This window comes from Hippopotamus amphibius, chromosome 8 (genome assembly GCF_030028045.1).
Source record: "Hippopotamus amphibius kiboko isolate mHipAmp2 chromosome 8, mHipAmp2.hap2, whole genome shotgun sequence".
Taxonomy (NCBI): Eukaryota; Metazoa; Chordata; class Mammalia; order Artiodactyla; family Hippopotamidae; genus Hippopotamus; species Hippopotamus amphibius.
Genome location: NC_080193.1, coordinates 103,204,392 through 103,216,343, shown reverse-complemented (window position 1 = coordinate 103,216,343; position 11,952 = coordinate 103,204,392). Strand labels below are relative to the sequence as shown.

At 38.6% G+C, this 11,952-nt stretch overlaps 1 protein-coding gene and 1 pseudogene across 1 annotated transcript in view; both read right to left on the bottom strand.

The window, feature by feature from the left end:
- Positions 1 to 4,774: 4,774 nt before the first annotated feature.
- LOC130859219 (heterogeneous nuclear ribonucleoprotein D-like) lies at positions 4,775 to 6,406 on the bottom strand (annotated as a pseudogene).
- A 3,511-nt stretch (positions 6,407 to 9,917) lies between these two features.
- C2CD6 (C2 calcium dependent domain containing 6) overlaps positions 9,918 to 11,952 on the bottom strand; it is a 125,617-nt gene continuing 123,582 nt past the window's right edge. The window contains exon 16 of the mRNA XM_057745362.1: positions 9,918 to 10,319. Coding sequence (XP_057601345.1) covers positions 10,032 to 10,319 — 288 coding nt within the window. The 3' untranslated portion in view covers positions 9,918 to 10,031. The remainder of the gene's footprint in view (positions 10,320 to 11,952) is intronic.

The following is an 11,952-nucleotide window of genomic DNA, read 5'->3' as shown; positions in this document are numbered from 1 at the left end:
TATTTACTGGCCAGCCCCCCTCAGGGGTGTTCGGGTTACTCCATCAAGCAAGCCGCAAAGACTTGCTGAGGTAGAGGAGAGAGGAGTTAGTACCAGTTGAGGTATTGAGATCACCTGCAGTGGTGGAGGCTATAGTTCATTCCACTAACCTCTTCTAAGTTTCCCCTCAGCAAGAAAGGCCCACAGGAACCATGTTGGAGATTCTTCCAAATCTGTGTGGAGAGTCAATATGTGTACTGCAGAAGGTGGACTGTGGAGGCCAGGAAACAGTGCCTCTGAGGTCTACTGTATTAGGGTTCTCCAGAGAAACAGAACCAGTGGACTTTTTTTTGAAGTATAGTTAGTTTACAATGTTGTGTTATTTTCAGGTGTACAGCGAAGTAATATATATATGTAGATATGTATATTGATATCTACCTATATAGATATATAGATATAATTACATGTTCTTTTCAGATTCTTTTCCATTATAGGTTATTATAAGATATTGACTATAGTTCCCTGTGCTATACAGTAGGTCCTTGTCGTTTATCTATTGTATAGAGTAGTGTGTATCTGTTAATCCAAACCTCTAATTTATCCCTCCACCCACTTCCCCCTTTGGTAACCATAAGTTTGTTTTCTATGTCTGTGAGTCTGTTTCTGTTTTGTAAATAAGTTCATTTGTATCATATTTTAGATTCCACATATACATGATATCATATGGTGTTTGTATTTTTCTGATTTACTTCACTTAGCATGATAATCCATGTTGCTACAAATGGCATTATTTCATTCCTTTTTATGGCTGAGTGGAATACTTTCCATTTTGTGTGTTTGTGTGTATATATATATATATATATACACATACCCCACATCTTCTTTATCCATTCATCTGTCAGTGGACTTAGGTTGCTTCCGTTTCTTGGCTGTTGTAAATAGTGCATTGGGATACACATATCTTTTCTTCTTTTTTTTTAAACAGACTTTTTTTTTTTTAACTTGTTTATTTTTTATTGGCTGTGTTGGATCTTCATTGCTGCACCTGGGCTTTCCTTAGTTGTGGCGAGTGGGGGCTACTCTTTGTTGTGGTGCACGGGCTCCTCATTCTGGTGGCCTCTCTTGTTGTGGAGCATGGGCTCTAGGTGCATGGGCTTCAGTAGTTGCAGCACATGGCCTCAGTAGTTGTGGCTCACGGGCTCTAGAGTGAGGCTCAATAGTTGTGGCACACAGGCTTAGTTGCTCCACGGCATGTGGTATCTTCCTGGGGCAGGGATTGAACCTGTGTCCCCTGCATTGGCAGGTGGATTCTTAACTACTGTGCCACCTAGGAAGTCCTACATATCTTTTCGAGTTAGAATTTCTCTGGGTATATGCCCAGGAGTGGGATTGCTGGGTCATATGGTACCTCTATTTTTAGCTTTTTAAGGAACCTCCGTAGTGGCTATACCAGTTTACATTCTCACCAACAATGTAGCAGGGTTCCTTTTTCTCTACACCCTTTCCAGCATTTGTTATTTGTAGACTTTTTGATGTTGGCCATTCTGACTGGTGTGAGGTGATACCTCATTGTAGTTTTGATTTGCATTTCTCTAATAATTAGCAATGTGGAGCATCTTTTCATGTGCCTGTTTGCCATCTGAATGTTTTCTTTGGAGAAATGTCTGTTTATATCTTCTGTCAATTTTTTGATTGAGTTATTTGCTTGTTTGATATTGAGCTGTATGATCTCTTTGTATATTTGGAAATTAAGCCCTTGTTGGTCACATTGTTTGCAAGTATTTTCTCCCATTCTGTAGGTTGTCTTTTCATTTTGTTTCTGGTTTCCTTTGCTGTGCAAAAGTGTATGTTTGATTAGGTCCCATTTGTTTGTTTATGCCTTTATTCTTTTGCCTTGGGAGACTGCCCTAAGAAAACATTGCCGTGATTTATGTCAGTGAATGCTTTGCCTGTGTTCTCTTCTAGGAGTTTTATGGTGTTCTATCTTATATTTAAGTCTTTGAGCCATTTGAGTTTATTTTTTGTGTATGGTGTGAGGGAGTGTTCTAACTTCATTTATTTACATGTGGCTGTCCAGCTTTCCCAGCACCACTTACTGAAGAGACCAGTTTTTCTCCATTGTATATTGTTGCCTCCTTTGTCAAAGATTAATTGACTGTAGGTGTGTGGGTTTATTTCTGGGCTGTCTGTTCTGTTCCATTGATCCATATGTCTTGTTTTTGTACCAGTACCACACTGTTTTGATTACTGTAGCTTTGTAATGTCAGCTAAAGTCTGGGAGGGTTATGCCTTCAGCTTTATTCTTTTTTTAAATTAATTAATTAATCTATTTATTGGCTGTGTTGGGTCTTTGTTGTTGCATGCAGGCTTTCTCTAGTTGCGGGGAGTGGGGGCTACTCTGTCGCGGTATGCGGGCTTCTCATAGTGGTGGCTTCTCTTGTTGCGGAGTGCAGGCTCTAGGTGTGCAGGTTTCAGTAGTTATGGCATGTGGGCTCAGTAGTTGTGGCTCATGGGCTCTAGAGCAGAGGCTCAGTAGTTGTGGCGCACAGGCTTAGTTGTTCCGCACCATGTGGGATCTTCCTGGAGCAGGGATCGAACCTGTGTCCCCTGCATTGGCAGGTGGATTCTCAACCACTGCACCACCAGGGAAGCCCTTCAGCTGTATTCTTTTTCCTCAGAATTGCATTGGCAATTCTGGATCTTTTATGGTTCCATATAAATTTTGGGATTATTTGTTCAAGTTCTGTGAAAAATGTCATGAGTAATTTGATAGGGATCACATTAACTCTGTAGATTGCTTTAGGGAGTATGGCCATTTCAACAATATTAATTCTTCCAATCCAAGAGCATGGGATATCTTTCCATTTCTTTGAATCATCTTCAATTTCCTTTATTAATATTTTATAGTTCTCAGTGTTTTAAGCCTTTCACTTCCTTGGTCGGGTTTAGTCCCAAGTATAGTTTTTGATGCAGTTTTAGAAGGGTTTTTGTTTTGTTTTGTTTTTGCTTTTTTTTTATAAATTGATTGATTGATTGATTGATTGATTGGCTGTGTTGGGTCTTTTTTGCTGTGTGCGGGCTTTCTTTTTAGTTGTGGTGAGTAGGGGCTACTCTTCGTTGTGGTGCATGGGCTCCTCATTGCTGTGGCTACTCTTGTTGCGGAGCATGGGCTCTAGGCGCTTGGGCTTCAGTAGTTGCAGCACATGGGCTCAATAGTTGTGGCTCATGGGCTCTAAAGCACAGGCTCAATAGTTGTGGCACATGGGCTTAGTTGCTCCGCGGCATGTGGGATCTTCCTGGAGCAGGGATCGAACCCATGTCCCCTGCATTGGCAGGCGGATTCTCAACCACTGCGCCACCTAGGAAGCCCTGTTTTTACTTTTTGATATTTCATTGTTAGTGTAAGGAAATGCAACAGATTTCTATATGTTAGTCTTGTATCCTGCTACCTTGCTGAATTCATTTATCAGTTTTAGTAGTTTTTGTGTGGCGTCTTTAGGGTTTTCTATGTATAGTATCATGTCATCTGCATAAAATGACAATTTTGTCTCTTCCCTTCCAACTTGAATGCCTTGTATTTCTTATGTGACTGCTGTGGCTGGGACTTCCAATACTATGTTGAATAGAAGTGGTAAGAGTTAGCATCCTTGTCTTGTTCCAGATTTTAGTGGGAAGACTTTCAGCTTTTCACTGTTGAGTATTATGTTGGCTATAGGTTTGTCATAAATATCTTTTATTATGTTGAGATATGTTTCCTTTATACTCACTTTGGTAAGATTTTTTTTTATCATGAATGGATGTTGAATTTTATCAAATGCTTTTTCTGCATCTCTTGAGATGATCATGTGGTTTTGTCATTTCTTTTGTTTGTGTGGTGTATCACATTGATTGGTTTGCATATGTTGAACAATACTTGTGACCCTGGGATGAATCCAACTTGGTCGTGGTGTATGATCTTTTGTATGTGTTGTTGGATTCAGTTTGCTAGTATTTTGTTGAGAATTTTTGCATCTATATTCATCAAAGATATTGGCCTGTAATTTTCTTTTTGGTAGTATCTTTGTCTGGTTTTGGTATCAGGGTGATGGTGGCTTCATAGAATGACTTTGGGAGTGTTCCCTCCTCTCCAATCTTTTGGAAAAGTTTAAGAAGGATTTGGTATAAGTTCTTTGTATGTTTGGTAGAATTCCCCAGTGAAGCCGTCCAGTCCTGGACTTTTGTTTACAGGAAGTTTTTAAAATTACAGATTCTATTTCACTTCTAGTGATCAGCCTGCTCAAATTATCTTTTTTTTTTTAAACACATAAGGAAGCATTTACTTGAGATTTGACATGAAATCATTCAAATAAAATTTGTGTAAACACAAATCCACATTGAGTCATAACAGCAGAAGACAAAGTTAAAACAAAACTAATTGGCAGCTATATATGGTTGGACACAGTTATGTCTTGTACACTAGAAAGTCTTTTACAGAATAATCATCTTCGATCAACGGAAGACCAATCTTCAGTGTCATCCTACAAGATGGGCTACTTTAGCAATCTCCTGTTTTCTTCCATGTCCCCTTTTAGTATGGCTGGTAATAGTGTTGGTGATTGCCTTGCCATAAGTGCTCTGTTGGCCACTGTAGTCTGCATATCCCTGTCCATGTCTATAGTTCCTAGTTATGCCCAGAATAATCAGTTTTGATCACCACCATAGGCACTATTGTAATTTCCATATTCTCAATCATGAGAATTATTAAATCCTTGGTTCCAGTTTTGGCTCTGATCTCAGCCATGACCCCAGTACCACCTCATCCACCAGCTACAGTACCTCTTCCTCCTTTTTGTTATTGCTGTTGCTGCCTATGTATGTCTTTGGGTTGTGCAGCTTTGGTTTCACACTTCCTAGAACCAATTTGGTGATAATTGCTTTCTAACAATTTCTTTACTGGCTCTTCATCTGTATATGTAATTAAACAAAATCCTCTTACTTGCTTTTGTATCCATGGGAAGTTCAATATTTTCAATCTCTCCAAAGCCTCCAAAATATTCTTTAATTTGTTCTTCAGAAGTATCTGGGCTCAGTCCACGCACAAAAACCTTTTGGGAGGTTTCTTCCCTTTTACAACTTTGGCCTTTTTAGCGTCTGTCAATTTGCCATCCAGTTTGTGTTCTTTACGTTCCAAAACCTTATCAATACTAGCAGCATCTTTGAAAAGCACAAATCCAAATCCTCTTGATCTTCCAGTGACTGGGTCTGTTTTAATTGTGCAGTCTACAGCTTCCCCAAATTGAGACAAATATTCAGTCAGATCTTTCTTAACTTGTATCCCAGCTCAAGCCTCCAATAAACATTTTACATCATGCTGCTGATTTTTGCTCGCGTTGGTCTTGGATCCCTCAGCGAATTCCTCTGTGTTCCTGTACTGGTTCACATCCTCCGTGGCGGCATAATTGTTGGCTGGAGGGTGCTGTCTCGCAGTCTGAGTCGTGGCAGCAATGGTGGCAGAGCACTGTATGGAGCTGGATTTAGAATGGCGGGGGACCCTAATTAAACTTAAAAGCTTTTACACAGCAAAGGAAACCATAAAGAAAACGAAAAGGCAACTACAGAATGGGAGAGTATTTGCAAATGATGCAACTGGTTTTCTTTTGTATTATGCTTGAGTTCTCTTCTTTTTAGTTTTTGTGAATCTTTTATATGTTTTTGATCTGTAGTTACCGTGGTTTTCAAGTATGTTAACCCATTACCATATCTACATGCTTTAGACTGCTGGTCATATAAGCTCAAACACATTATAAAAAAACCTACATTTTCTTACTTGCCTCCCCCACTTTATGATTTTGATGTCCTGTTTTACATCTTCATGTTTTTCCTTTTGCTGTTCATTGTAGTTGTAATCGCTTTCTCACACACACACACAAACAAAATGTTTTAAATCTATGTATGTGCTTATTCAAGTGGTCTACAATCCTTTTATATACTTGCTTTTCCCTATTGTGATTTTCCCTTTCCTATAGGTTCTTGCTTTTTTATATTTAGAGAAGACCTTTCAATATTTCTGTTAGGGTAGGTTTAGTATTGCTGTATTCTTTTTTTTACTTGCCTGAGAAATTATCTTCTCTTCTATTCTAAAGGATAATCTTGCTGGGTAGAGTATCCTAGGTTGCAGGTTTTTCCTTTTCAGGACTGAATTATCTTGCTATTCCCTTCTGGCCTGCAGAGTTTCTGTAGAGAAATCAGCTAGTAGCCTTTTGGTGGTTCTTCTGTAACTAACTCTTTTTCTCTTGCTGCCTTTAGAATCCTATCTTTAACTTTTGCCATTTTAATTATGATATGTCTTGGTATAGATCTGTTTGGGTTCATCTTGTTTTGGGATGCTCTGTGCGTCCTTTACCTGGATATCTCCTTCATTCTTTAGGTTTGGGAAGTTTTCAGCCATAATTTCTTCATGTACATTTTAGATCCCCTTTTTCTTCTCCTCCTGGGATCCCTATTATACATAGATTGGCATCCTTTATCTTAGCCCATAGGTCTCATATGTTGCTTTCATTTTTTTTTTTCATTTGTTTTTCTCTGTGCTATTATGGTTGGGTCATTTCCATTATTCTCTCTTCCAGATCACTTATTCATTCTTCTGCATTACTTAGTTTGGTATTTTATTGCTGTTAGTTTGGTTTTCATCTCAGAACTGAGTTGTCTAATTTTGATTGGCTCCTCTTTATAGTTTCTATATCCTTGTTACATTGATCTGCATTTCTATTGATAGGCTTTCTTAATTCCTTCAGCATTTTTATTACTTCTTTTTTGAACTTGGAGTTTGGTAGGCTGGAGAGGACTGTTTCATTGTTTGTTCTTTCGGGGGATTTCTCTTCTTTTAATTGGGAGTGGCTCCTCTGCTTTTTCGCTTTCCTTATATTTCTTTGACTCTGAATTTAGGGGAAACAGTTATCTACTGTGGCCTCAAAGGGCTGTTTTATGTGGGAGAATCCCTGTGTCGCCTCCACTAGTCCAGTATTGTTGGTGTGAGAGCTGTTTTTGGCATGGATGCCTGCGATGTCTTTCCTCAGAGTATGCTGGCCATCATCCCCGCAACGTGGGGTATGATTGGTGTTGTGATGACCAGGGCTTGCCCTGGATGTTGGGCAGGGCCTCCTCTTTGCTCTGTGGTTGTCATAGCCCTGACAGGGGCAGGGTCTGCTCCCCAGCTGTTGGAGTAGAAGCCCCCATATCCATTTGTAAGCTGCACTGTGTGGTAGGTGGGGCTGGAGCCGGTCCTGTTACTCTCCAGGAGCTGTCCACTGTGATGATGCCTGTCACCTAGTGTGCGTGCTCACACAATATGCTTGTGGGCACTGCTCTCGGCCTGCCTCCGCTGTGAGAATGATGGTAATCAGCTCAGATTTCAGCCCTGTGTGCTGTGTCATGTTTTGTTTTGTTTTTAATCCCTGTTGTAACAAATTACCACAAATTTAGTGACTTCAAACACCACAAGTTTATTATCTTACAGTTTTGGAGGTCAGAATTGTAAAATGATTTGGCAGGGCTACATTTCTTTTGTTGGTTCTAGAGAATTTGCTGCCTTCTCCAGCTTCTAGAAGCTACCTGCCTTCCTTTGCGTCAGAGGCCAGCATTACCTTGGCTTCTGTCTCAGGGATCACACCTCTTTCTTTGACTGACCCTCCTGCTTCTGTCTTATAGAATCCTTTTGATTATATTGGGCCCACTCAGATAATCCAGGATAGTCTCTCCATCGCCAGATCATTAATTTAATCATAGCTGCAGTCTCTTTTGCCATGTAAGGTAACATAATCACAGGTGCCTGGGATTAGGACATGGATATGTTGATGAGGGAGGGATTATTATTCTGCCTACCATACATGACTAATCTCATCTCAGTATCTGCTTTCCTAAGGATCCAAACTAGCACAGCCACCTTGGCCAAAATGTCATGCCATGAGTTTCTATAGTACTTTCCCCAACATCACTTACACAACTCTACTATAACTACTTCTGTGCTTATGTCCTCAGTAGACTGTGGACTCCTTGAGAATATTGTCTTATTCACAAGTATAGAGTGTTTAGCAAAATGTTTGGCATACTAGACATTTAATAAGTATTTAAGGAATTCTTCCTTGAATAAAGGGCATGGGTTTTTTGCTTTTACTATTTTTTTTTTATAAATTTATTTATTTATTTAATTTATTTATTGGCTGCATTGGGTCTTCGTTGCTGCACACGGGCTTTCTCTAGTTGCTGCAAGCGGGGGCTACTCTTCATTGTGGTGCGTGGGCTTCTCATTGTAGTGGCTTCTCTTGTTGTGGAGCGTGGGCCCTAGGCGCATGAGCTTCAATAGTTGTGGCACATGGGCTCAGTAGTTGTGGCTCACGGGCTTAGTTGCTCCGTGGCATGTGGAATCTTCCCAGGGCAGGGCTCGAACCCGAGTCCCCTGCATTGGCAGGCGGATTCTTTACCACTGCGCCACCTAGGAAGTCCCTTACTATTTTTTAAAAAGGTTTTTGAAAAAATTTTATTTCCATGGTAGGAAATTCTTGATTGTGTCACAGTATTGCCATTAGAAGTTTAATGAGGCAAAGTGACTTGAGATTTCCATCTAGTGAATAGTTCCTCCTTTACTGCAAGCCAGATCAATGATTTTCTTCTTAAGTACTGTCGGTTAGTTGCCTGTTAGCTCTCAAATCCATTTCTCCATTTTTTCCTTGCTCTGCTTCACTGGCAACTACATTTCCCATGCCCCCTCACTCTCTGGTTTCCAGGTAGACAATAGCAGGAGATTGGAGGACAGGATGAGAGACAAGAAACATAGTTATTTCTTACCCTTTGCCCCACTCCCCTGTTTCTTGTGGTGTCTTTGTCAGTGGCTGTATCTTCTTTGTATTCTGACTTTAGGACTTTGGTCACACCACTTCTTCCTGATGTCCTATCTGAGGGGTGGTATCACTTTCTGCTCTTGCCAATCTCTGGATCGCCACATCATCCCTTTTACTTTCTTAGCCTTGTTTCCATCACCCATGAAACCAATTCCCTGTGTTCCTTCGACGTGAACGATCCAGAGGTATTTGTACTTTCCCAGTCACACTCTGATTGATATATGTACTGGCAACTTCTGGAATTACTAACAATTCTTGGTCTCCCCCCAAAATTACTACCTTGATTATGCCATTAAAGGAATGATCAGGAATTGTTTTCCATCATTCAATTCTATTTAAACTCCATAGACTTTATGATTTATGGTAGAAAAAAGGAAACTGATACAGATTCTATAAATTGAAATTCTTACTCCTCAAGAGTGAACCAAAGTTCAACAAGATTCAAATATTGTATTTGATAAGAATAGAACCAATTCTCAGAAGTCTCTTGGTTTAAATCCTATGCTGATTTAGTTAGATAATTTTTAATGCAGTGTCTGTTTTATACAGTTTCTTCCTGAATTTCATGTTATTAAAGAGGCTGTTTCATAGTTTTTCGAGTAAGCTAGAAAGTCATTCCAGTGTGTTAGAAGCCTCAGGAATTAGTAGTATTAAACTTGTTCTTTATTATCTTTATAGTGTAAAAAGTTGTAATATCTGATGATATTGAAATTAATAGATGTTCTATAAGCCCAGGGAATTGCATACTGTTGAACCTAGAGCTGAAGAGTTAAAGTATATTCATAACAAAAGACTAAACATACATAACTCTAAATAGACACCCCGACACTGGGGGGTCAGGATAATTTGGAGCATAGCAAAGATTTGGAAAATCAGAGAATAGTGAAAAAGGGGGAGGGCTGGGAAAAAAAACTTCACTAATGAATATGTATCTCTGAGTTTGTTCCCTAAGATTCATAAACAAAAACACATCTACATCAAAAGTGTTTCTTTTTCATTTTAATTAAAACAAAATGGTTCTAACAAGATGAAATTTGGTTACTGACTCCTATTGAACAGAAGGACAGATCTCCAAACCATTTTGTTAATTGGAGAAGTGATATTCTGACTATTGGCCTCACACATCATTCTGAACTGTTTAACATTTGGATAATATCACAAATGAGCGAACATTTTTCAATATTCTCTTTTAATTTTTTTTGGCTGCATTTTATGGATTTCATAATCTGGGTTTGAATCATTTATATGAACTAAGCCTGCTGAAACCATTCGAGGACTTGTAAATTTTCCAGCGTAGCTTTCTCCTCGTTTGTTAACCTCTGGAGCAGTATACGGTCTTGCAAAGCGTTTCAACTGGTTATGGCTATCATCTGGGCTCTTTCCTAAAAGACTTGCTCTTGATTTTGCTTTTTCGAGATGCTTAAATGAAGTCACATGCAAATCCTCAACTCTATCCGAACAATCCTAAATATTAAAATAAAAGATCAGGTTGGTGAGTTAGGTTTCTTAAAAGTACATTTTAGATTTACAAGAATTAAAGTTTGTAATATCAACAAAGAATGAAAGCATTCTTTTTTTTTTTTATAGGCAGTCCCCAAATTCAGACCCTACATTCAATGCCTGCCATCAGATACCACAGAAACTATACTTTAAAAAATCTTATTGCTTCAAAGGACTTATTTCAAAAGGGATGAAAAATATGGAGCTGAAGACAAAAAATCTTAGAGGAGCTGTCCTCAGGGGTCAGACTCCTAGGCAAAGACGGCCCTCCTATAATTCTCCTCCTCTAAAATCTCTCTTCCCCAAACCCAAATATAAATTATGAACTCTTATATTTTACTTTTTAAGTCATCCAAACATTCATTCTTTAAAAGTTAAGAAATACCTCTTTAATATATATATACACACACACATAAAGAGCTCAGCATTTAAGTACATGGTTATGATATTTATACTAAAATATTAAAAATTTTTGTGTACATTCTGAGACTAAACAAGTAAAACATTTAGAAAATAACTGGAAGGAAATACACCAAAATAACTTTTTAAAATGATGGTTGTCTTAGGGTAGTGGGATTATGGGCTTTGTTTTCCTTTTTTTTTTCAAATTTGTATAATATGACTATATTTTATTTAAGAAATAATAATCTACACGTACCCATAGGAGGGTATGGAGTCATTAGTCATTTCTCAAATTAACGTAAACTAGCTTCCTTTGCAGTTTGAGCAGTTTGTCCCTTAATGCTTTGCAGAGATGGCTATACCAAGGGAATGGGCCTGCTTTGATTTGGCGAGAAGGTGGGAGTAGATTAATAGAATTGGTGGGTAAGAGGAATTTAGGCAGGACTAAGAAGAATTAGGACAGCAAGAGAAGATTTATCAAAAAGGATGTATGAAGAGTCTATATTTTTGCCTGGGTTTGCAAGTTAACATTCTTCCTTTTCCATCTTACGTATATGGAAGAAATTAGGTAAGGGAATTATTAAGCAATTATTAAGAGAATTTCTGCCACATTGGTGAGTAACATATAATCTTTACTTGACAATTGACATAACTGATTACTAGAGTGATAGCAGAAGGGCATGGAGACCCACACCACTGGTTATTTTCCTAGAAGCTCCTGCAACTCAATTTCTCTGTCTTCTACTTTGATTGCTTTGGGAGATTTCTTGGGATTTAGAGAATCAAATGAGTGAGTCTTTCTTATGATCTGAAAAATGCCCTCTTACCACTCAATTCTCTGTTGTCAATTTTACTAGAGAGAAAAATTTAGGTACTGTTGGTTTGACAGAGGGAAATAAATGTAACTATCTCCCTTGTCCATTCTTAGGATAAGGGTTCTGAGATCCTATATGATCCCATACCATATAACACAAACACAATTTCTTATTTTGTTTGGAAAAGTGATATTAAAGATTCCACTCATCTGAGGGAACTTCAGAAAGTCTTTCCTTTCCAAAAACTAAGAACCCATGTTTTACTTCCTTTTTCTCATCTGTACACACACACACACACACACACACACACACACACTCTCTCTCTCTATTAAATTACTGAATTTAGAAAAGAGAAATCCAAAGTTGAGAGTATAAGTTAT